We start from the raw sequence: 25,419 nt of genomic DNA, 5'->3' as shown, positions 1-25,419 counted from the left end.
AAACAGAGCAGCTAATGTAACGTTAGCAAGAAAATAGCTATGACGTTCTGTTTTTGTTGACATATGACGTGTGCTCTTTCGGTTAGCAACGACTCTCTCCGGAAACAAAACATTTCCACACTGATGAAATATGCCCGAGTAAACAGCATTATCCTCATGGGCTGTCTCTTGGCTGCTTGCCATCATCTGGCGACCAACCGGTTGGCGCTGAATTGGTCTACTAGCGCCGCTCAGTCAGCGTTAAGCTCTGAGGTTTTACTATCCTCGTGCATCAGCTGTTTATGTTCCGGCATGCCATTATGGTGACGTCACATATTGTGCGCGGTGGGATGACGTCACGGCGGGATGACGCATTGGCATGTGGCATGTGGACTTCCCATGGGACTTCCTAATAATACATCCATGGTATAAATAAACCAAGCATCCCGGATTGTGAGATGCGTCAACACGGTGTTTCCTCGTTTATGGTAGTGTTTCCTCCAGATTTTACTCTTATTTTAGCTCTTTAAATAATTTTACAAAGTCGTGCTTTTTCTCAATGTGCCTGTGTACGTTGTGTTACAGTTATATTTGAATCAAAAGTGCTATACAAATAAAGTCATATATATATATGTGTGTGTGTGTGTGTGTGTGTGTGTGATATGTATACTGTACATCCTATGTAGATAGTAAATATTGGTTCTATGACTAATTTATGTGATAGATTCTAAGTGTTCAGTTGTTACCCACTCCTAAAGATAATAGGCCGATGGTGGGAGCACGAGGAATTGATGTTAAGTTATTTTGTAAATGAATAATCTTAGAAAGGGGAGAGATGGTTGTGAAAATTATCAGAATATTATCGGAAAATTAGAGAAAAAATGTCCAGAGATATTTTAAGTATACATACACACACACACATATATCTTCTATTAAATGAATTCATCATAGAACTATATAACTAGCATTTTGGGTTAAGCATTTTGATATGAAAACCTGCATTTTTAATTTAAGCAATTATTCTGTATTATAAATACATGTCTGCCATTTGTAACAAATCAAACAGCTTGAAAATCATTTGAAAATTCATTGAGTTATGATGATATCATCACTGATACACCTCTCCCTCCACTGTCTACGGCAGTGAGTAGACACGGCTGCCACCGACACAAGATGGCTGCGCTGACGCAACGTTCCAGTGGACTGGAGTGGAGAAGGCAAAGAGGCGCTATTTCATGAGTTTGGAATGAGAAGGGGTTGGTGACACAGAATTTTTTAAAAAAAGGTGCAAATGAGACAGTATGTTATAGATGTTTACGCTTCGCATCTGCGATACGTGAACTTTATCATTCAATAGATATACTGATGCAGGTCGATGGATTGTTATACCCTTAGTAAATATATCTCACTAGGGCTCCTAATGAGTGTGCCAGCTCCACAAACAGAAAATCAATTTGTGGCGGCAGATGTTTTAATCGTGGCAGGCTATTAATATGAATATTATATTCCCCTTCTCCCACTTGATGCCCCTAAAGCCTACACACCTAACCTTAACCTTAACCTATCCGGGGGCTTTGAGACACAAAAGAGCAGTGGATCCTATTGAGACCCCACATTAACAGCTCTCTAATAGAGTTATTAGTATCCTCCAACAAGTCAGAGGTTTCAAGATCAGGTGATAATGCAGGATTGGGTTAAAGGCCCTTGTCATTTCTGATGATGTTGTAAATCACTGAAATGACCATACAGACAGTGAATCTGGGACCCCAGACTTTCAGAGGCTGGTAATCCAGCTTCGCACATGTCTGTTCTCACTGGTCTAAATCTTAGTAGCAATAAGATGTTTTTAATTTGATACAACTATGAATCACAACAGTGACCAGTTCACCAGAGGATGATTACATTTGCCGGATGTTTTGAGGGCATATGTGTGTTCATAATTTTAAAAACCAGATTGATTGTTTCAAGCGGGGGTGAGTCATTACTTTAGAGGGCATATCATGGTGTTTCATCTGATTTGCTACATGTTGCCATGTGCTACATATCTCTAAGCTCCATTAAATGCAACATCTGTTCAAAAGGAAAAAATATCTCTCTTATGTAGCTGCTGCTCCAGTGAGTAAAAACAACAGCTTGGAAATAGAGTAATAAATCCAGAGGAAACCAATTTTAATGTTTTGAATCAACATTGTATAAGTGCTGTGGTTTCAGCATTAAAATGTAACATTAATCAATATTGTCTCAATGTGTAAGTTGACGTTTTGTTCAATACGACTGAAGTTTAACTGTAGTACATATTGGACAGTCCTTACTTTTTGTCCCATTATAATCAGTCGAGGCTTAAGACTTAAGGTGGTCAACAGAATACTGTATTTTATCACTATAAACAGTTTACCATCAGATTCAGGTGCAAGCAGACACGGAGCCCTTTAAGGAGACAGTGATGAAAGACAGCATGTTATGAGTCTGAACAACAGTAAAGTGCAGATTATATGGATTTAATCCCCCCCTGTTTTGGCCCATTAAGATGCATTATAAGATAATTATGTGTAGTTTTTATTTAATCTGGTTTCAGATTTGTCACAATGGAGAGCATAACTCATGTTGTTTGAAATGTTGACACATGAACACGCCAACAGTGACTTCTGTCCTGGTCTTTAGGGTTTTTAAAATCTAAGAAACAAAAAGACAAATGGAAATGAGTGATGTGCAAAAAGATTGTTTAAGGTCATATGTGATTGGGATGAAAATGTTTTATAATCAACTTTTCATCTTTTTATCTGTCTTTTCTTTTATGTTTGCACTGCAACGCAAAAATGTATTGCCACTGACCTTCAGCAATTCAGAGAGGTGCGCTGAAAAGAGAGGCTCACACAGAGAGTAACTTCAGATCTAAAGTGTGAAATCGCACTTTAAATCTGAAGAGCGATCACACTTTATATATTTCATGTGTAAGTATAGTTTCAGAAACATTTCAAGGCTCATCATTTCAATGCAGCATTTAGTAATTTTTTAATTAATTTATTCTGGTATTTCCTTTTTTTTTAAACGTTAACTTTTTTAATAAAAGCAAAGGTTTTCTTGAACTTTATTTACAAGTAGAGAACAATACAATAAATGTTATATCAATATAGAAAATGTCACGGAAAGGTCTGATTTCTTGTAGCTAATTAGTGTAACATTTTTTATTCTATCAATATCAACTAAAATTCAAGCCCATGCAGGCTCACTGAATGTCAATCATGACTGAAGATCTGGCATTAATTAGATATTAAAAATAGGGGTTGACTGATTTTTCAGGGCCAATAGGAGATTTGATTAGTAGTACTTAATTAGACCAATAACCAATATTTGGAAGCGATATGCATTTACAATAAAAATGAAAATATTTCTGCCATATTTTAGAATTTGGAATAACTCCAACACAAAACTTTGTTTAAATACCTTTAGCAAATGGTTAATCAAAACTTACATTTAAAACATCAGATACAACAAGTTCCCTGCAACTTTTTTTTATAAATTCCAGTGAAAATTTTAATTAAAGAAAATGAATGAATAAAAATAGCTCCCTGAGGTTTTACATAGTAAAAATTCCTCCCATGCTTCTACTTTCCTTGCAGACTGCCTTCCCTGGTGTTGGTTGAGTGTAATAGGTACACTTTTTCATCAATTAATTTTAGCGGTGATCATTAAAATAAAACGCTGATATACATAATCGGCAAAATGCCAAATACCAGCTCTGATAATCAGCCAGGCCAATAATCTGTTGACCCCTAATTAAAAATAACAAGCTTGGTTTCAACGTCAGACGTTATTGTAGATTCAATATTTCTGCCCCCTGACAATATCTCACTCATTAAAACATATTTTGGTATCTGTGTATCTATTTCTTTTAGAAAGATGACACTGAGGTTCATATAATCACCCTGACACTCATTTACAAACAAGAATAGTGCCAACCTAACTAAAATTTAACAGAATACACATGAAAGGGAAACAAGAATCTGAAAGGGGAATGTAGTAATCCCAAAGTATTTTTTTTCGTTTATGTTCTTTTTTTGTATACAGCTGTTATGAACATTTCTGTATCCAGATGGAGCAGTATGGGTAAAGTCACATTTCTCTGCCCTGTGACGTCAGACCTCATCGTGGCTCACATACGGTATGTCCTGCCTCCCAGAAACAAGTCCAGTGAACATTTGCTTTTCACTCTACAACTTTGGAAAATTGTGTTTTATGATGTGAATTACACTGTCCTGATCCAGCTCTGAAGATGAGTGGCACAGGGCCAGACAGGATCTCATCAGATATGAGGACTTTATTACAAGGGTAACATGCAGGTTAAAGCCACAATGCTGTTGTTCTGTTTCATTATTGCGGAGGGACACATATAAAATGGGGGGGTTAGGGGGCCCTCCGCCAGAAAATTTAGACCATCTAACACTTAATTTCCTTTTCAATAGCTTTGTCTTATATTTTCATGTAGCTCTTCTGCTAAATTAACTCTTTTGACTCATGTGCCCCGCTGTTAAATCCGAAGGCACAGGTTTTGCTTCAATATTTGAGGGGGACACATTTGAAATGGAAGATTTGGGTGCCCACCAACAGAAAATTTTGACCATCAAACATTTGCTTTTCTTCATTCAGTTTAATTTTTATGCACCAAACAAATTTATGCTGTAAATGTCTTTTATTTTTGCCAAAATAAAAGTCCTGTACTGCCATGTTGTTATTTTTGGCAGGGAATGCTTAGGTTCTAAATATTGAAGAGAACATGTTCCCTGCGTCCCCACCCCGAAATCTACACCCATGGTAGAGCCCCCCCCCCCCCACCCCCACCCCGAAATCTACACCCATGGTTACACCCCCCTATATAGGTTTGAGAGATAGAAATGGAAAAATGAAATGTTGCTTTGGTTGCTGCTAAACGTAAATGCATGTGTGGTTGTTTGCTTTTATTTCTTCAGAAACTTGCACGCAAAAGCTCTGTCGCAATAAATGGATGTTTCAAAGGGTGGATATGTTTTCAACCAAAGGCAGACTGTGAGCAACCGATTCAAGGACGTGTGTTTCCCAGCAGAGGGCATGATCTGTTTTACAGTTTTCAAGTTACCATGTGATCCAATATTGCAACAGTGGCTACAAATAAATTATATTGATAAATAAAACTACTGTAACAGGTATGAAACTAAACGTTGTATATTGTTTTTAAAAGCATTCTGTGGTGCAAAAACACAAGGTTTTTGCAACAGTAAGCAACACACAAGTATGATGCATCAGAAAACATTATTTGTTACCATGTCACTAATGCAACAATGCCAGTGAATCTCCTTTGAACTAACAGCTTTGGCCAAAAATATGTATCTTTGCCTGATAATTAGAGTGGGAGCAGAGGAATAAAGCCAGGAGGCTCGTGGTTTGTTACTTAAATTCCACTTCAAGTCAGATACAATGCCATAGATCACAGGGAACATAACTGTCTGTGGTTGATTAAACTGAAGAATACATGTCATTATCCTTCACAAACATGATGCAGCCAAGTACTTTCCAGCCCAGTCTGCAGTCTATCTATGCAACCAACCGAGCAACGACAACAACAAAAAAACTACAATCACTTACACAAATGTACAAATCAAGGCTCGTGCCAGGCAAATTAAATTTGATATCTTGTGATCCAATGAGGCCAGCAGATCAGTGTTGTTCCATGCTTCCCTACAGACATGTACAAAACTCCAAACACACACGGGCTGCTCTACGTTAGCTCGAAAACGCTCTTTTACTTACCAACACTGCTGCCCAACAGATGAGCTTTAATCCGCGGTGCGAGCCTGTTGTACAGTACAATGATGTTGCAACCAAGTTCACGTTGCTTTTGGTGACACACGCTGCGTGGGAAAACGAGAAATATGCGTCCGCCTGCAGCGCACACACACACCCGGGTAGAAGCAGTGATGTGATGTGAGCATCAAAGTTCATCCCTCGGAACAATGTAGCGGAAACAAGAAGCGCACACGCAAACCGCAGGGAGTTTAGTGTTGGTCTCAGTGGCATGAAGTCTGCAGGCACATATAGCGGTTTACTGGTACGCTATCTCTCTGTTACAGCGCGTTCCCTTTTTCTCTCAACGCAGCGACGCATGCGCATGTGGGTACGCGCACTGGAAAGGACAGATCCAAATACCATGCCTGTGAAAAATGTACAAGCTGAAACCTTACGGTGCTGGCGTTTGACTTGAAGAGCGCACAGGTTATAGAAATATTTCATGTGATCTGCAGTTCATTGTAATGATTTGCCTCTTCAATCCGCCTCAAACTGGACTTTTATCCCAGAGGGAATAACATCTGGAAAGACTTTGCTGTGGCTGGGTGTGATGTTTTTAAAACCTCTGAGTGTAACAGATACTAGAGTGAAACAAAGAGACAAACAATAATGGAGGAAGCATTATGTAACATTTGAAAGTCCACAATGGCTTCCTACCTTTTTAGCTTGGCTTTTAATTGAACTTTATTTACTTGTTGACTATTTATATATTTTAGTCTGGTTTACAGTTTTACTACTTAATTTATATTTTATTACATATTTTTACATATTTATTGATTTTACTTTCTGTTTATTTATTTTACTTTACAGTTTGCATAATTTACCCAATTACTCATTTAGGCTACTTATTTATTAATTTATTTTTGCTATCATCATGTTATTTATTAATCATTTTTTATCTACTTCCTTATTTATTTACTTTTTCATCTTTTATCTGTTGGTTTTGTCCGGCCTCTGGTGTTTCCTCACTTAGGGTAGCATTTCCTCAGGTCCCGGTTTTAATGAGTACATTTTTTTTGTGTTTTTATTGACATGCTTGTTTATGTGTGTGTGTGTGTGTGTGTGTGTGTGTGTATTGGAGGGGTGGTGGTAGATTTTGGTTTTATTGTATAAAGCACTTCGTGTTACAGTTCATCTGTATGAAAAGTGCCATACAAATAAAGTCTGATTGATTAATTGATTGAATAGCAACTATAATATATATATATATATATATATATATATATATATATATATATATATATGTTATATATATATATAACTATACTTAAAGGGGAACACCACCCAAATTAAGACCTCTAATAGCCTATGCTATTTCCACGAGCAATTAAAGTTCAACCAGTGTTTGTGATTATGAGCTACTCCCCCTCATGACCAGAAACCAGAAAAGTAGGTCTCAAACTTGTGATGTCATCAGGTATAAAGTCTGGTCTGCAACTACAATCACTTAACTGGCAACTGACTTAAAACGCAGATATGGTATCTCATTTTCAGCTATAACTGTAATATTTAACCCTATGATACCAGAGCAAACTGCCTTGCCTTCTGTCAAAAACATGGGAAGGCAATGAGCAATGAAAGAAAAAAAAATGACCCAAAAATACAATTTAAAAAAAGAAATAAAAAGTACAACAAAATTAGTTTTCTTTTAAGAAAAATGAAAAATACTAAAAAATGGTAAACAAGACACAGTGGTCTGAAAAAAGGTAAACAAGACACAGTGGTCTGACCTATCTCACATTTCTGCTGTGCTTATTTTTGGTTGTTTGCTGCTTTATATTTACATGTAACCAATCAAGGCTGCTGCAGACCACCAACTCATTAAAATTATGACTTCAGCTAATTCCCCATCAGAGAAGGCTGTATGTCAGGTGGTGAAAATCTAAATAAAGCGTACACTTAAACTGATAATGGTAAGACTTTTTTTAGGTGGCTCAAAACTGGTAAATTAAAGCACAGTATGCTCAGCACCATCTGACTGAATAAAAAGCAACATGATTTATTTGTTGATTATACTTTGTTTTTACTATCTGAATCTGAAAAGCAGCCAGCAACTCAAGCTGTCAAGTGAATACTGTAATTAAAAAAAGTAACATTTGCTTCTGAAATGAAGAGGTGTAAAAAGGGGCATCAAATCAACTAAGTAAAATACCTTAAAATGAAGTTGAATCAACCAAAGTCGTCTTTTTGGAAACCTCTGTTAAAAATTAACTCCTCATTGATTTTGATTACGCAGCTAGGCATATATGGATACTTTTTGGTCATGTTGAGCAATAGTGAACTTTGAACCAAAACATTAATTCTCTTTTTGACCAATTGGTATCAGTTTCCACTGCCAGTTGAGCAGTCTTTACTCCTACATTTAAAAGCTGTTGCTCATTGTTATCAAGCCTTATCCTCAACTCCTGCAGCTTTGTTTTGTCTATATAAGGCAACATCTGTGTCTTTTAGGAAGTCTCATGTAGCACAATGATTCCTAAGCATCTGGGCTCTTTATCATGCCAAAGAACCGAAGCGGTTGAAGTGAGGGTGTGTTTAGAGGACATACGAAGCAGTAGGAGAGCATTGTAAATACAAGTTTTTCAACAGAGCCTCGAGCTGCATTTTTACAAGTCTACTTGGTAATATTAGAAATATGTGTCTTTTTTTCCATTTCTACAGATGGCCACAGGGAGCAGTTATGTGATGTAAGCAGAATAGTCCATCCCTAGTGATTGATGCAGGCAGATCCAGACACATCCAAATACCACGGCTGCATAAATGTAGGCTGCAGCCTGTGGGGCTGAAACTGAACTATGCAGGTTAATAAACCTTTGCATGTCAGCGATCTTCTGATAATTTGCTTTCTCTCTCCTCAATCAGACTGTATTTGTCTTCCAGAGGCATCAGCATGTGGAGAGAGTATGTTGTTGGCTGTGTTTTTATAAAAATGTTTGTAAAGCAGATAACAGACTCAAACTCAGGGACAACTCAAGTTTCTATCAGACTTAGGCTGCATTTAGAGGATACTTACTAGAGAAATCCAATTTATTTCCCAAAACTGTGACTTTTTTTATTAGTCCATTAAGACTGAAAAAGCATTATCAGTATTTCTTTTCAGATCATAATGACTGAATAAAACTTTTTTTCGAAACTAATGATGTTTTATTTTGGAACACAAATCTTCTATCAGACTGTGAATGCTCGCTATTTATGTATATTCTCTGATGTATCTGCTGGCAACCAAACTCTTTTGCACAAAAGTAAACCTAAAGATTACACACTGAGCAAATGTTTGTTGGCTCAGGACCAGGGACAATGTCAGGGTTCTGTAAATATTCTGAGAGAGCCTGCGTGTATCACTCCTTTACAAGCCTACTAATTCAACTGCAGCATATCATTATCAAGTTATGGCATACATAATTCATGTTTGACTCAACATACAATGAGTGCTGTTCATTCTGCCTGCATCCAAATGCAGAAAATAATAGAGGGCAACTTCTCTCACAGACATGCAAGACAAATTTTTTTGTTTGTTTGTCCGTTTTACAGATGACGTGGCTTTGTTTGCTTAGTATGCAATTTTCATTTTTACATAATTTAAAAACAAAGAGAGAAACTCACCCACAATGTCCCACTTACTGCTGACATATTTATTGAGTGAAAAAAAATGTTTCGGTCTAGCAGACTTTCATCAGGTATGATGACAGCATCAGAACATCTCCACATATATATACAGAGACTGCCTCATTTTTCATCATCCAATCAGAGGACTGCTGAGACTGATGACCACCTGCAGCTGCTTTGCATCATCAGCCTAACAATAGAGTTAAAACATTTTTCCATAAATATCAACCTCAGATAATCACAAGTAACAAGCATGTGAACAAATGGAGCAAATAGAATGAAGATATGGCATATCATTCAGCATCCATGCCGTCAACAAAAAAGTTGTTAACTCCTCCAGGCCAGAGACAAAACACAATTAAGTGACAGAAATTTGTTGAGCAGCTCTAGAAAATATTTTAGATTTTTAAAAAATGTTCTCGTTAAACAACTCCTAGAAAAAAGATAGAAAATCCAACAGGAAACTTTAATTTGCCAAAAATGTATGCAGGTCTTCAATGGCTCACATGGAGATCTTTGGGTCAATTAATTGTAATGTAACTTTCAGTTCAGTTCAGTGTAGTCTATTGCAGCCCACAATCCACAGTCTCACAGAGATCCCTCTTCATAAAAGTTTTTATTTTTGGAACCCTAAGTCTAACAAAGAACGCTTGAATAACCCTTTTGTTTAGAAAAAAAAAATCTTCAGAAGTGAATGGCCCTTTAGGAGGAACCCTTTTGGAACCTTTATTTCTAAGAGTGTATATCTTCAATTAGTGCTGCTGCAGGTAAGTAGTAAAATAATAGTAAACAGTGTTTAAAATCCATCTTTCATTTTGTGTGTAAAACCAGTGTGCTGTTGCATATCACTTTCTGCCTTCTCGTGTCTCATTCCACTGTATGGCCTAGATTCACTGAAAATCCAATAAAAGCTTTGGATCTCCTGCTTTCCTTTAATTAAGCCAGCTGATGCTTCACTGTAGCACAGCAAGCTGAATTTGCTCACCACAGATAGAAGCATCCAGGTCAGCACGCCGCGCCCAGCACAGACCACCATGCTGACTAACAGCTGAGAGCTTTTCCATACTGTTGGTGGTCCAAAGCACACGAGCATGCCATCCTGTGGCTTCAGCTCTCTCTTCCCTCTCATTTCTTGCTTCATGCTGCAAGTGCTAGGATGCTGACACATAGCACGCTTGTTCAGGGGCTTTCCAAAACCATGGTGGTAATTTTGTTGGCCATTTTTAAATATTATTTCATTCTTTGTTCTGAGATCTAAATTCTATGTGGATTTTAGTCATAGCCTATTCAATCAACTCTGTCCTAGTTTTAGTCTTTTAAAAAACAGATTTAGACTCATCTCAGTTAAAGAAAACATTTTAGTCAAAGAACATGTGTCACTTGTTTGTCTATTTTGTAGACCAATATTGAGCATTTTAATCAAACTACTACAGACTGACTCCATGTTAGATTTCCAAATTGTTATATAGCAACCATTTGTATATATTTGAAAAGAAAATATTTGCAACATCTTTGCATGCAACTTAAATTAAGAGAGCTTAATACTGCCCTGAAGTCTTTGACATAAAAAAGTATATAATGCTGTGTATTTACCTAAGTATTGCAAACAGGCTTCATTCTTAAACTCATTTTAAGCAAAATGTTGGCAAATTGAGCTGGCTGTGATGACTTTTAATTTGGCTAAACCTGCTATGTATAAACATTACTATCAAATGCTAACATTTCATAGGTGTCTTTTGGAGATGTTTTTATGCAACTTAAAGGAATATGCTTATTCATTTTCATGCCAACAGGCAGGTATGGAAAGCAGCTTAGCTTAGCATAAAGACTTGACATGTGTGGAAACAGCTGGCCTGGCTCCATACAATAATAACAAAGTCCTCAAGTACCTCTGAAGCCCACTAATTAACATGTTATGTGTCATTTGTTTAATCTGCACTAAAACGGAAGTCTAAAAATGACAATTTGTCATTTTGTTTGAGTGTTACAAGCCAACAAGTGACGTGTCTTCATTTTTGTGAATTGGGGACACTAAATTGGCCATAGTTGAGAATGTGAGCATGATATGTCAGCTCTGTGGTAGTCTGACCAGGGTGTACCCCGCCGCTCGCCCAGTGTCAGTTGGGATAGGCTCCAGCCCGCCTGAAACCATTAACAGGATAAGCTGTTATGGCTAATCAATGATTTATGAATGAATAACAAAATTAATACTGTAAATCATGTCCTATTATGCCTATGTGTAACAGTATGGCTTGTAAATTCTTGACCTGAAAATCAGATGTAGCTAAATGTGTGTTTTAATGTTGATACATACATCTTTAACTCTTTGAAACATGGAGTGACATCACTTTCCTTGCGCTGCTTTTAGACAACTTTCACAAGACTTGTCAACACTTTTCCAGGTCAGGTCATATTTCTTGCTAATTTTTGAGTCGTTTCTTCTGTTATTGCTTTTTTGCCTTCTTCTCATGTTTTTGAAAGAAATCAAGCCAATTTGGTCAGGTTCTAAAAGGTTAATATTAACTGTATGCAAGTTATGATTGTTACTTTTCACTTAATATAGTCATTGTTACCTTTAATAGTCCATACAGTCACCATACAGTAAGCTCCCTAAGTGTGTATGTGTGCACGTGTTTCATCTGGAAGAGGATTTCTTATGGCAACAACAAAAGCCTTGTAGAACATCTGTGCCTTTCAGAGATTAGTCTAAATTTTTATGTTACAATGTTGGCTTGCAACAAAAGAGCCGATTATAAAGGGTCTTTTATTGTGGCGCTAAATGTCTGTTGATGTTTAGGGGGATGGGGAAATGAGAGGATGATACAGCATTAATAACAAAAGAGAACATGTAGCATTTCTGTGAGACAGATGGTGTCTCGTGTAAAAAGAGTAAAAACAACAACCCTAGCCTGTGTCAAAAAAATTACGATCAAGGATCACAAATGTCACGCTCCAGCTGATTCAATGAATACCTGATATTCCACAAACGGTGGTCAAAATGCCAACTATCTGAAATGAAGCACTGCCAGTATGCTTGATTAACAAGGGAAGGTGCTGCCAAGGACATTTAATCATACCTAACAGAGAACTGAAAGTTTTTGTTTGGATGGAGAAGAGAAAGAGTTTTCTTTCCAATTCTTCAACATGTTCCGACTTTATTCCAACTAGCTGAACTAAAACCACTCAGTCAGAACTTTTGTGACTTAGAATATTAATACCAGCTGACCAGAGCCATATGAGTGAGCACTGAGAGGAAGACAGTAGAAGGAGACATCGAGCTGTGTCTTTTCACAGTAGGAATCACACTTCCTCTATTATCACTTCATGTATATTACACCACTGTCAGCGCGGTTCTTTCCCTTTTGCTCTCTCTACAACACACATAAAAAGGAAATTGTGTTAACATAATCTGGTACATGCAATTATGTATAACTGCATTGTACCTGTCTGCTGTGCACTTACATGTTGATTGTTGTTTCTTGTTGAATTAATGCGTGATGTTATGATTGTTGTATGGATATGTTGGGCGTACATGAATCATCTCCTGTTTTGGCAAAGTCTCCAATGTCTAGATCCACTCCAGGTGGCAGGAGAGGATCAATTTATCTGGATTCTTCTTATGCAATATATCTCCAATTTAACTCGTTGCACTTCTATCCAGTGATCCACGAAATATGCGTGCAGCTAACACACGTTAAATTCCTCACTTTGCACATAGACAAGGCACTTTGCACAATGCACTTCATGCCATACAGTTTACATTGCTGCTGCTAATGCATTGTTGTCCTCTGTATGAGTTGTTGTATTGCTTTGTTTTTTTTCTTTCTTTGTATTGTCTGTTACCTGCCAAAAGACTACGGATGTAAAGTAACAGTCCTGCTAACTCCTTCATATTTACATTTGTATTTTATACTGATGTTCATGAATATGCTGTGTCCCTTTTAAATAAACATTAAATAAATTATTGTTCATGGCGAAAGCTTGAAAATGGTACCAGAGATCACATCATCATGACTGGCAACTCCTCACAAGACTGTATGATCTCCTCACTTGCACTCTAAACTGAATAGAAGAGGAAAATACACCACCTAGTGGCAAACGCTGCACATATCATCCTCTGACTGTAATCTGTAATTTTTACACTGTTACATTAAAAGGATGCATTTTAGGCTTGCCCTTTAGTGGTATTTATTGTAAATGTAAATAAGGGGCTGCAATTTAACTGAATTATGCATAACAAGCTGAGTCTCTGACCACAAATTCCCACAATATATGTTCATTATTGCAAACTGCCGTTTAACCAGGTCAGCACACACTGTACTTGTCTAGATCAGATACAGGAAATAGGCCCCAGTGCTGCTTGGAATTGACTGTTTCCTGTTCTTTGTATATGAACATCCTTACCAAACAGACACGCCCAGTGTTGGTTATGCACATAAAAAGAGGTAAAGTTGCAGCAGAACTTTCCTTCAGATCCCAATAGCAGGGTCTTAAGTTGAGTTTGTTTTCTAACAGCAATGTTTTCTACCCAAAGCCTCTCACGCTTCATTCATAACAGTCTTAAATTACTGTCGATGACGGTCACAAAATGTCATTGAAGCTTTCATTTCTCTTCTCTATCACTTCCAGCGGCATAGTAGTCTCACAGGGCTCATTCTTTGACATCGGCTTGTCTTTTTCACAGCTGCTTTCTCCACTTGGTCCATTAGAGCTGTCAATGTCGCAATCATTCTCGTTTTTAACCAGGTCTTGTAGGTCTGGAGAAGACAAGACAAGAAGTAGGGATTATTTAGAAAAGTGGTGGATGAAATACCTGAAAGCTATACTTGAGTAAAAATAGAGATATCCTACTAGAAAATGACTCTGGTAGAAGTTAAAGTAACCCTTTAGGACATTATTTGAGCAAAAGTATCTGATATTTACTGAATATAAGTATCAAATGTAGTAGTAATGAAAGTGAAAGTACATGTAAATACTGGTAATAGAAAAGCAAGCCGTCAGAATTTGAAAATTATGAGGACTACTTCGTAACATACACAAAAATGTAGCGCATAATATTCTTGAAGAAAAACAAGGTCTTTTTTAAAAACATAAGGATTTTCAAAATAATTTAGTCATAATAATAGCTTTTCATTTATTTTATTTTATTAACAGCTTTTCCTTCCCGCACATTACTTCATAAGTCCAGCTGTCCCTTTCTCCCTTCCTTCCTCTTTTTTATGCTAAGTAAGATGCTTAGGGGAAATGTTTTGGAGAAAAAGTACACACTTTATTCAGGAAATGTAGCGCAAAGTGAAACTTGACAGAAATAAAAAAAACTCAACTTAAGTACAGATATTTCCCAGAAAATAGTCAAGTAATGTAACAAAGTATCATTATTTTGTTACATTACACCACTGATTAAGGATGGCTTTCCCTCCAAAAACTGTGGAATTTGCACGCAGCATATTTTTTTCACACAAGCACCAGTGTTAATCGAAAATGGATTTAAAGACGTGTGATTTTAAACCTGGTGTTGAGACCATGCTTAATTTATGTTTATGAATATGGCCCAAAGAAGATTATTTTTTTACTCACACTTGAGCACAGTCTTGTTGACGAGGGTATAACCTCTGTCAGGGTTCCTGCTCAGGTCGATGTAGAAGTAGAACCTCAGTTCCTGTGGATACTCAGAGTGAGAGAGGTTCTGAACCAGGGGGATGAGCCGATTGGACATAGGCCCCTCTGCCAGAGCCTGGTGCATCATATATATGCACCAATCATCCTGCAGGAAATTAGGAGTGATGAGCAGAGCCCGTAAATGGCTGTCCTCCACAGCCTGGCATAACTCAGTGGAAAAGGCTCCTCCTGGACAGGTGTCCCTCTGCCATAGAAAGCACCTCAGACTACGTGGTGAAGCCTCCAGGAAAGAGACCAGGCGCATAGCCTCTTCAGTGTCACTGTGCTCAGAGCTGTGGCACACAAACACGTCATACTTTCGTCTCCATCGCAACAGGGAGCTCAGAACAGACGGTGGCTGTGATGGTGTCTTAGAAGAGGTCGTCCCCTGCAACGATGATGAGGATGATGACAGAGACCATGATGATGTAGATGAAGGTAAAGTTGATTCACTGCTGGCGGAAGACTTTTTTGTCACTTTTTCCTCTTGTTCACGTGCAGATTTCAAGAGTTTCTGGAACCAACCTGAGGTGAGAATATCAAAAATCTAAATCAAATCAAATCAAACTGTATATATTTCTGACTTGAAAGACTACATGCAACATGTTAAGAGCAATGAATCCTTCCTGTTTCATTCATAAGGCATAGAGCTTACAGGAGCATAAGCATTAATAGGGTACATATAGCACAGTTACTGATAAAATACAATAATATTCAAACAGATAACTATAAGGTTTAAATCAGAAATCAGTGACTTGACTTACCATGCATGATGTTAACGTCATTGTGTCTGTCAATGCCTCAGTAAAATTCTTCCAGTAAATAGAAGCTTAATGATCCCATCTCTTAAAAAGATCTTCTCTGTTCCACACACACATTGCTCAGATGGTAGCTGAACAAATAACTGTGCCAAAAATGTGACATAATCCAATGACAGCAACACAATGTAACAACGACAAAGTGGAAATGTGGACGAGTGTTGCTATCATCACCAGATATAAAAAAAAGAGGAAGCTGGTAACTGCTAGAAGAGAGTCAAATTTCAAATGCAAAGTGTCTCAAACTTTATACTCGAATGAGCAGCTGGTTTGTTAAAAACATGGACAAAAAAAAGCAATTCAGGATATCTGAGTCCTGCTGATTTTATTTTTTTTTTTTTAGCAAAAATAGGCTATAATAAGATCACTCTCTGTTCGAGTAGCACTTTCTGATCTTGTGTTAACATTCTATTATTAGGAAGGCATAAGAGGAAGGACAACTTTAACCGATGTCATCCAAAATGTTATGTAGGAAGCCACTGTCAAATCTCTTGGCCAATAAATGGCACTGTTACAATTTATTGTGTATGTTTTACACACAATTTACATATTTTATGTATTTCATATGTGTGTCATATATGACTTTTCATCGTTTTGACCATCTAATTCCTCTCTGCTGTGTAAAATACCCCCCCCACAAACAATATCAATGATATCATACAAACATAACATCAACATTTGAAAACACTAGATGATTGAGATTTATCAAATGTACGCACTTGCACAACTAAGTTTTCTGCCTTTATAAATATGTGTAAGATGAGATGAGATTAATTGATCTTATGTAAAGAAGGATGAAGGCAAGTTGGCAATTTGGCAAAATGCTCTATCCAGAAAAGCTCCTTCCTGTAGGCACATTATCTACTCTGCAGTCAATAATTTTTATCTTTGAGTTAAAAATCAGACGTCCTGATGAAAGTGTGGTCCCTGCCTAAGTGTTAAGTGACTGATGGATGTTAAATTAAGTCCTCTCAAACACTTTACCATCAGTGGAAGTCGTTTGTGCATGTAATTTTATGGAGTGGCTTATTGGGCTGTTTAATCAGTAAATAAACAGGGTTAACACTATGCTTTCATTTTCTTTCAAGAGGAAGTGGAATATAAGAGATAACAAACAAAAACGGTAGTCCAGTCTACAAAGATATGTCCAATACATAAAACAAGAAAAAAAATCTACTTTACCTATTGTTGTGTAGCTGAGTTTAATCTACCATAAAACTTCAATTAATAGCCAGGGCTATTATTTGCCTAAACCACTGAACCCAACAGGCTTATATTTGGGACAGGCCTCAATATGGGACGGGCTTTTGTTTCTGTTCTATAAAACAGTTGCTCAGAAAAGATGGGAAATGCAATCAAAAAAATTTCATTAAACTCTTTTTTTGCTTGTTTCTTGTTTACTCTGCTGGTAGTACTTCTTCTTTGGTGCTCACGGTTTCAGTAAAATGAACTGAATTATCGAATCATAGAGAATCTTACCAAACTAACCATGTGTGTAGCATGTCCATGTTGACAAAAGTTTACACATTTATATTGGTATGCTTTATATAAGTGGCTAACTAACTTCAGTAGGTAGCTAACAACCTGGTTTCATACATCTAAAGAACTTCTGTAAAAATGAACTGCCTGGTAACTGGGCTTCTAATTGAGACAGGCCTTTATTTGTTAAAATGTGCAACCACATCTGGCCAGTAAAAGGGACTGGGTGTCTAACTTAGACTAGCTGGAAGTTTTATGGTAAGCATCAGATTTTATAAACTGAAAATATTTTTTGGATGTTACATTTTAATTCGTAAAGTAACTACTTGCCTTAACTGTCAGATAAAAAATTAAGTTTATGGTCAAACATTTTCTCTGAAATAGGCCCATTTGAGAAGACGAGTAAAGCAGAAGAAAATGTAAAAAGTATCTCACTGGAAAAAAAAAAAAGAAAAAACGAAAAACTATCTTATGCTGGTAGCTGGTTTTTGTTGGTTTTAGTTGGTCGAAGATGGTCGAAGATGGTCGAAGATGGTCGTGACCCAGTTCTTGGTGTTTGATGGTTGACAAGCCTTGCACATTTACACTTATGTATAATATATGACAGAAGACTTAACTAATGTATGCTCTTTGCTTTTCAGACCTTCCCCTAATTACACTGTTATTTCTCTTAACTCTAGGATATTGATTTGGTTTCAATTTTTGCAGGAATTTCAATGGATAAACCATACAGAGTGGCCATCACAAGCTGATATTACCAGCTAAAAAAACCATCAAAAATGATAAAACACACCTTAAGCTGGTCAAACAAGCTGGCCAACCAGTTTAACCATCTTAAACTGGTCAGGGAACTTTTAAAAGTACAGTAAATGAATAAGTGTACTTACATTTACTCAGTATTATTCTACAGGCACACAACAGGTCTCCTCTTCTCTCATGTTTTAAAATGAAAATGAAATGGCGCATGCGCAGAACTCAGGGAAAAAATCGCCGGAAAACAAGAGCGCGTCACTTCCTGGTTTAGCTTCTGACGTGTCTAAAACAGTTTTGCTGTGGTGGTGGGTCGCACTCGTGGGGGATTTATTACCTATAGGACTAGTACCTGGTACGATTTTTTGTTTGAATCGTAAGCACTAGAACTTTAAAAGGCTTACAGTCCCATTCATTCATGACAGGGCTTCTGTTTCACCCACTTTCTTCCGTGTTTGTTTCTTTAATCCAGATTCGTGGAGGCAAGATGATAGATTTCTTCACCATCTTCAGCAAAGGGGGGATAGTGTTGTGGTGTTTTCAGGGAGCCGGGGTCACTGAATCCTTCACCGGGCCTGTCAACGCTCTGATCCGCTCCGTAATCCTTCAGGTGGGACATGTTGACGGGTCAAAATCCTGTGACAGTTGTCTGTGTTTGTCTAATTTTCCGTATGGCTTGGACAACCAATGCTAACATGCTAACGTAACGGTAGTTAGCATTGCGTAATGTCAAGTGTACTAAACGGGTGACGTTAGCGGTGTTATTAGCGTAAAACGCTGTATTATGATTTATAAGGTGATATTTTTTTGTATAGTTTGTGCTACAGTGACTTATTTCAGACTGTTAGGAAGACTCACAAGGCTAGCTAGCATCAACGCCATATGTTTTGAGCTGCTGTTGACATGTCAACGATGTATATTGTTCCAAACAAGCGACATAACAGGTGCCTTAAACACTGTATTATGATTTATATGCTGATTGTTTTTGTGTAGTTTGTGCTTGAGTGACTTATTTCACATTGTTAGGAAGACACAAAGGGATAGCTAGCATCGACGACATGTGTTTAGCTGCTGTTGACATGTCCGCGATGTTTGTGATGTTGCAGGAGCGAAGTGGAAACAATTCGTATACTCACGAGGCCTTGAGTCTGAAATACAAGCTCGACAATGAGTTTGAGTTGATTTTTGTGGTAAGTCTTTCAGCTGGAAACCGAATGAATAAAAGTTAAACACCACAGAGTTATGCACATCTGTAACTAATATTGACGTTTTTCTCTCTCTTCTCTTTCCCTTGTCTCTGTCCAGGTGGGTTTTCAAAAGATCCTGACGCTGACATATGTGGACAAGCTCATAGATGACGTTCAGCTCCATTTTAGGGATCGTTATAAAAATGAGCTGGAGCAATCAGGGGCTTTGAAGCTAATTGAAAACAACTTTGAATTTGTGGATGACTTCAACATGCTTCTCAGGTAAAGACAAAGCGTTTTACTAATGGAGGTGATCTCTTGTAATGAGGAACTTCTGCGCAAGTGTTGTCATAATGTATATCCCACATCACACTTTTAAAGTCTCTTTTAACATAACTCTTTGTTGTCCTCCCCATGTTGACACATATTCAATGTCCACCACTAGAGAGGCGGAGGAGAGCAGCAAAGCTCGGAGCCCAGCTCCCATGCGCTCATTTCAGGAGTCCAAGAAATCCCAAAAAACTGTGAAGTCAATGATTGAGACCAAGGGTGGGGAAAAAGTCAAGGAACAGGGTGGCAAGAAGAACAAAAATACCAAAAAGGAGGGTAAGCACTACAGGAGACAGTTGCTCATAAATGGCTTATTCTAAATGGCTAGCGTTACATAATTTCAGTTTAAATCCCGACTTGATTTTATATTCCAATCTTTTCCAGCTCCTGCAGCTGAGCCTGTCAAAGTGGAGCAAGGCAAGGCCACAGCCTCTGTTCAGAAGGTTGTTGAGAACGGTAACCAGGCCTTGACTCCTGAGGAGATCATTCAGAAGAGGAGAGAAGAATTCTTTCGCAAGCGCACTGTGGTACCTACTGAAAAAGCCACGTAAGAGAAAAAACATTCATGAATGTCAAGCAAGATGTGGTTTAAATAAAAGGTGTTCATGTAGGTGCATTGTGATTCACCTGGCTGACTCATCAACAGCAGTGTAAAGTGGGCATGTACAGAGCAAATTGTATCTGTGAAAATTCCACTGCACAACATACAAAGTTTTGATCCCCAAGTAGATTACTAACAGGAATTCCTGAACTTTAACGGCACAAATTCATGATCCGATGGGTTGAAAATAAATGCAGGTTGCATAAATTGTTATTGGTTTGCTTGTCCGTATTAGAGTCAAAACCACAGTACTTATAAATATGTACTGCCATCAAAAATATTAGCAACATACATTGAAATGATCCCACTTTTATAGAATAGTTAAGATCTGTCCGTCTCCCTGTGTAAAGCATGTCTAATTGCTTTTTTCTAATTGCTTAATTCTCTTATCTCACTCACAGGAAGTCCCCAAAACCTCAGAAGCCTAAAGAGAAACTGAGGCGTGTTTGGGAAATGGGTGGTAGCAGCACTAAGGACCTGGACTACAGTGAAAGGAATGGAGACGGTTCCCAAAATGGTGGCGAACAGAACCCAGAAGCGCAAGTTGACCTGGTATGTACCCCGACCCCTCAACCCCTCGACTAGACACCCCGAAGAGAAATCTAAGTCACATTAATAATGGATGTGTTTCAGGGTGTGCAGCTAAGCTCCATGAAGGGAGACCTGCAGTCTGTGGACTATGAGTCCAGTGAGGAAGAGGAGGTGGAGGAAGAAGAGGAGAGAGTGGTTGTCAATGAAACCAGTAAGACGAGGTAAGAAACTGTTAAATTGTTGGATTACTGTTCAAAGGTATACATGCTTTCCCACACACTGATTTATTTGTTGCAAACAGCAACAACAATATCATCCACCCCACATATAGATTTTCTAATAAGCTGACCCCCCTAACCCCTGTCGTCACCGAAAAAAGTGTTGTGCAATATCACTTTTTATTACTTTTAAATATCATTACTACTTACCTACTCACTTTTTCAATATGTATTACTTGTGTTTTCGTTTTTACCCTACTTATTTTACTAATTTATCTCACTTTCATTGTTTGTCATTCATTATAGCACTTTAAGATTTGCTTCAAATGTAAAGTGCATTCTAAAAAAAAATTTATTATTATTATTAGTCTATAAAGCACATGTGTTAGCTATACTATTACATTTACTAATCCACTGTTTCTTTCCTTCTGTTGTAATTTTCGAGCATCCTCTGGCACAAGAATTTTCTTTGGCATCAATAAAGTTCTGTCTTATCTTTATGCGTTAAACGTAAACTTGCACTGTAAACAGTTTGTTTGTTGATTGCAGTTCCAAAAGGGGCGGCGGTTTTGGGGGCATGTTTGGGATGCTGAAGGGCCTGGTGGGCTCCAAGAGCCTGACTCGGGAGGACATGGAGTCAGTACTGGAGAAGATGAAGGACCACCTCATTGGTATGATATCGCCTCTCTCCCTCACTGTCTTTATGTTTAATACATTTTAAATGTACATTGTCTGCTATTGATTCTTCTTGCTCTGTGATTCTGTAGCAAAGAATGTAGCAGCCGACATCGCCTCCCAGCTCTGTGACTCTGTAGCCAAAAAACTGGAGGGCAAAGTCATGGGCACATTCACCAGTAAGTAAACTTTCACATGCCCACAATCCTTACCCGCTTTTTAAAATGTGTTGTTATTTGGGGCAGGCATTAATTACAATGCAATGGGCATCTTCTCTACCCTAATAACTTCCTGGGAAAGTAATGTGATTACAGTAATGCATTTTTCCCAACGTGGTCTGTTTGATTACGACAATAACTTGATTAAAACAAAATCTCTTACTCGGTCTTATTTTCAGAGGATGTGATTGAAAATGTTCTCCGACTATAATTGTGTACTTGTAAACATCGCACATTTAAGTTAAGTGGGACAGTTGTGGCAAGACTATGCTTTATAGTCACGTTTAGTCATGATACATCTTTTTCACAGTACCAGTTTCCTGGTATTTGTTGCTTGAGATTTGGCGATGCATTCATTCAGTCAGTGAATAGCAGTATGAATGCATGATGCATGGACCCTAACACAACTTGTATGTGTGTGTGTGTGTGTGTGTGTGTGTGTGTAGCTGTGGCCTCAACAGTAAAGCAGGCCCTGCAGGAGTCACTGGTGCAGATCCTGCAGCCGAAGCGCAGAGTGGACATTCTGAGAGATGTCATGGAGGCGCAGAGCCAGCGAAGGCCTTTTGTCATTACATTTTGTGGTGTCAATGGGGTTGGAAAGTCCACCAACCTGGCCAAGGTGAGTTGTCATTTTTGAAACGGTAACAAATAGATATGCTAGACAATCCTATTGAGTGTTTAAAATAGTTAATATAATCAGCATAAACAGTAGATAAAAGTAACAGACACTACACTTGGTTAACACATTATATGTACTAACTCAACATGTCCAGATTTTGTCCTTTGCTTGTTTATATGAACTAAATGTCTCTCTGTCTTGCTCTAGATCTCTTTCTGGCTGATAGAAAACGGTTTCACTGTGCTGATCGCAGCCTGTGACACGTTTCGTGCTGGGGCCGTGGAGCAGCTCCGCACTCATCAGCGCCGCCTAAACTCTCTGCATCCTCCAGAGCAGCATGGAGGACGCCCGGTAGTACAGCTCTATGAGAAGGGCTACGGGAAGGATGCTGCTGGAATTGCCATGGAGGCCATTGCCTATGGTAAAGCACTTTCTTTCCTGTTGAGTAATTATTAACTATAAAGCTGTGCTTTCTTGTTGAGTCCACCTGCCATTTCAATTAATGATTAATAACACCCATATGGTAAATTAAGACATGCACCTTCTTTATTTTATTCCTTTCAGCCCGCAACCAGGCCTTTGACGTGGTGCTGGTGGACACTGCTGGGCGTATGCAGGACAACGCCCCCCTAATGACAGCCCTGGCCAAACTTATTGCGGTCAACATGCCTGACCTTGTACTGTTTGTTGGAGAGGCTCTGGTTGGCAATGAGGCAGTCGACCAGCTGGTAAGACCACTCACGAATTCACACTTTTAAGCCTTCACACAGGCGATGCTGAGGCATTATGTTTCCATTTTGTCCATCTGTCTGTCCCATTCTTGTAAAGGTAATATCTCAAGAATGCCATGAGGGAGTTTCTTCAGATTTGGCCCAAACATTTACTTGGACTCAGCAATGAGCTGATTAGATTTTGGTGGTCAAAGCTCAATGGGCAAATTCACTGTGACCTCTTCTGTCTCATTCTTGTTTTGAAGAACACCATGAGGGAATTTCTCAGATTTGAAACAAATGTCCACTCTGACTCTTGGAAAATGTAATTAGAATTTAGTGATCAAAGGCCACTGTGACCTCACCAAACACATTTTGGCCATAAATTAGGCATAATCTACTTATAATGTTTCAGACCAATGTTGAATAGATTAAAAAAAAAAAGGAAGTAATGATATTTTAAATCGAAAATGGTAATGACCAAATAAGAAAATGCTGTAGGATGAAATTGATGTTATTCAAAACTCCCCAGCAGAGGTCAGTGTTGCTGTAATGATCTGTTGTTGTCATGATAGTGGACAGATGTGCGGTGGAAAGATGGTGTCATACATATTAACTCCGTTGTCTTTAATTTTCCTATGAGTGACTCAGCTTTCTCTCTCTGGTGTCCTTAGGTAAAGTTCAATCAGGCTCTGGCAGACCACTCCATGTCTGACAAGCCTCGCCTCATTGATGGCATCGTTCTCACTAAGTTTGACACCATTGACGACAAGGTATTAATTTCTGTATATTTATATAAGTCTTTAATCATGCGATGTGGCTTCTAAATGATCTTTGGGTGCACTTAATGGTTTGTCTGTCACGGTTTTATGATTCACGAAGAATAAATGCTGACGGGAAGTTGTTAGCACTCATTCGTCATGTTTCTTCCTTTCACAGGTTGGTGCTGCCATCTCTATGACCTACATCACAGGCCAGCCCATTGTGTTTGTGGGCACAGGGCAGACCTACAACGACCTGCGCAGCCTCAACGCCCGCGCCGTGGTCAGTGCCCTGATGAAGGCTTAAGTGGCTGCATGTTCTGCTGTTTATTCATCATCGCAACGAAGCCAACAAAACCTATTTGCCACGCTGCCATGAGATGTTCCAGCCCCTGCTAACGTTCGTTTTTCTCATCCTCCTGTCCTGCCTGCTCTATTTTGCATAAAATGAAGAACTCTTGTTATGCACAGGACTTTATTCTCCCAGTAAAGGACAAGTGTGCACTTTGAAAGACAACATTTTTGCAACACATCCGGGGGGTGGGGGGGATATGTTGAATCATATCTAAACTTTCGGGCCTACATTGAAAAGTACCTCAGATCCAGCCAGAGTTTTGAAATAATGAAGTCTCATCCAAATGACATTTTAGCTGACTAGATGGACCTAGGCTGTAAATGTCATCAGTTTACTGGTTTATACAGTAAAGACTTTAAAAAACCTCCCTACCTGGCATTTTGTCAGTCAGTTTTCCCCGCTTCGTGTAAATGAGGTCAGGTCACGAAGGCTTGCTGGATGTGACATTTCAGCAGCTACCTGTGCCAGAGGAAAGCTTAGTGACCATAGTGCCTATCTGTATCCTGTCTTCTTAGTTAACACTTTCACTACATGAGTGATTATCCATAAAGAGTGCCATGGCAGTTCAGGTCAGAAAGAATTGGTTTACAACATACAGTCATAAAATGGGCATCAAATCAGCACTTATGAATATTAGTAGATGTACTCCCAAAATCAGAAATGGGAATCTGGATTGATCATGATAGTTATCTCCCAGAGCTCCTTGCCTACTCAACACACACAGTTAAACACATGTTCATTACAACATGAAGACTTTGATTCCTCAGTTTATAGTTGATGAAAAGTGGAAAGATATTTTGTATATTGTTTTAGTTCTTAAAGGTTCTCTTATATTTTCAAACCACACCCTCTGTGTGGCCTTGTTGTTTGTTTTCCCTCTCTTCCTTTGTAAGAGGAAATTTAAGTCTTAAATATCTCAACCCCCCTTTAATTTGTGGTAGTGCAATATGAGAGAATCAAAAGTTATACAGATGATTTGAGCTAATTTATGAGAATGTAAACATTTCTAAATAAAGCTGCTATATGCTATGACAGCCTGTAAAGTGGAACTTGCTCTGTCATATGTTGCAGGAGCACGTGGTTTCTCACCCCATTGCAGACCAC

The 25,419-nt window shown here is 38.3% G+C and overlaps 3 protein-coding genes across 5 annotated transcripts in view; 1 reads left to right on the top strand and 2 right to left on the bottom strand.

Annotated features, from left to right (window-relative positions):
* Positions 1-5,906, bottom strand: part of st3gal4 (ST3 beta-galactoside alpha-2,3-sialyltransferase 4) — a 30,628-nt gene extending 24,722 nt beyond the window's left edge. For both annotated transcript variants that reach the window (XM_042487370.1, XM_042487371.1), the window contains exon 1: positions 5,764-5,906. The gene's annotated coding sequence lies outside the window, so the exon portion shown is untranslated. The remainder of the gene's footprint in view (positions 1-5,763) is intronic.
* Positions 5,907-9,416: 3,510 nt separating this feature from the next.
* LOC121943277 (toll-interleukin 1 receptor (TIR) domain containing adaptor protein) lies at positions 9,417-18,326 on the bottom strand. 2 transcript variants are annotated; one of them, XM_042486771.1, is made up of 3 exons: positions 18,248-18,326; positions 14,983-15,588; positions 9,417-14,162 (listed from the first exon to the last, which is right to left on the bottom strand). In XM_042486771.1, the coding sequence occupies exons 1-3, from the start codon at positions 18,324-18,326 to the stop codon at positions 13,987-13,989; spliced, it is 861 nt and encodes a 286-aa protein (XP_042342705.1). In that variant the 3' UTR covers positions 9,417-13,986. The 2 variants fall into 2 exon arrangements, with proteins under 2 accessions (XP_042342705.1, XP_042342706.1); XM_042486772.1 differs by lacking the exon at positions 18,248-18,326 and adding an exon at positions 15,828-18,203.
* A 48-nt stretch (positions 18,327-18,374) lies between these two features.
* Positions 18,375-25,358, top strand: srpra (SRP receptor subunit alpha). The gene is made up of 15 exons (XM_042486769.1): positions 18,375-18,465; positions 18,583-18,720; positions 19,217-19,300; positions 19,416-19,579; positions 19,743-19,903; positions 20,012-20,174; positions 20,630-20,780; positions 20,862-20,980; positions 21,527-21,648; positions 21,745-21,831; positions 22,317-22,489; positions 22,697-22,910; positions 23,054-23,217; positions 23,874-23,972; positions 24,139-25,358. The coding sequence occupies exons 2-15, from the start codon at positions 18,598-18,600 to the stop codon at positions 24,265-24,267; spliced, it is 1,953 nt and encodes a 650-aa protein (XP_042342703.1). The 5' UTR covers positions 18,375-18,465; positions 18,583-18,597; the 3' UTR covers positions 24,268-25,358.
* The last annotated feature ends 61 nt before the right edge of the window (positions 25,359-25,419 follow it).

Source organism: Plectropomus leopardus, chromosome 5 (assembly GCF_008729295.1).
Source record: "Plectropomus leopardus isolate mb chromosome 5, YSFRI_Pleo_2.0, whole genome shotgun sequence".
NCBI lineage: Eukaryota > Metazoa > Chordata > Actinopteri > Perciformes > Serranidae > Plectropomus > Plectropomus leopardus.
This window is presented reverse-complemented; position numbering and strand designations above follow the sequence as displayed.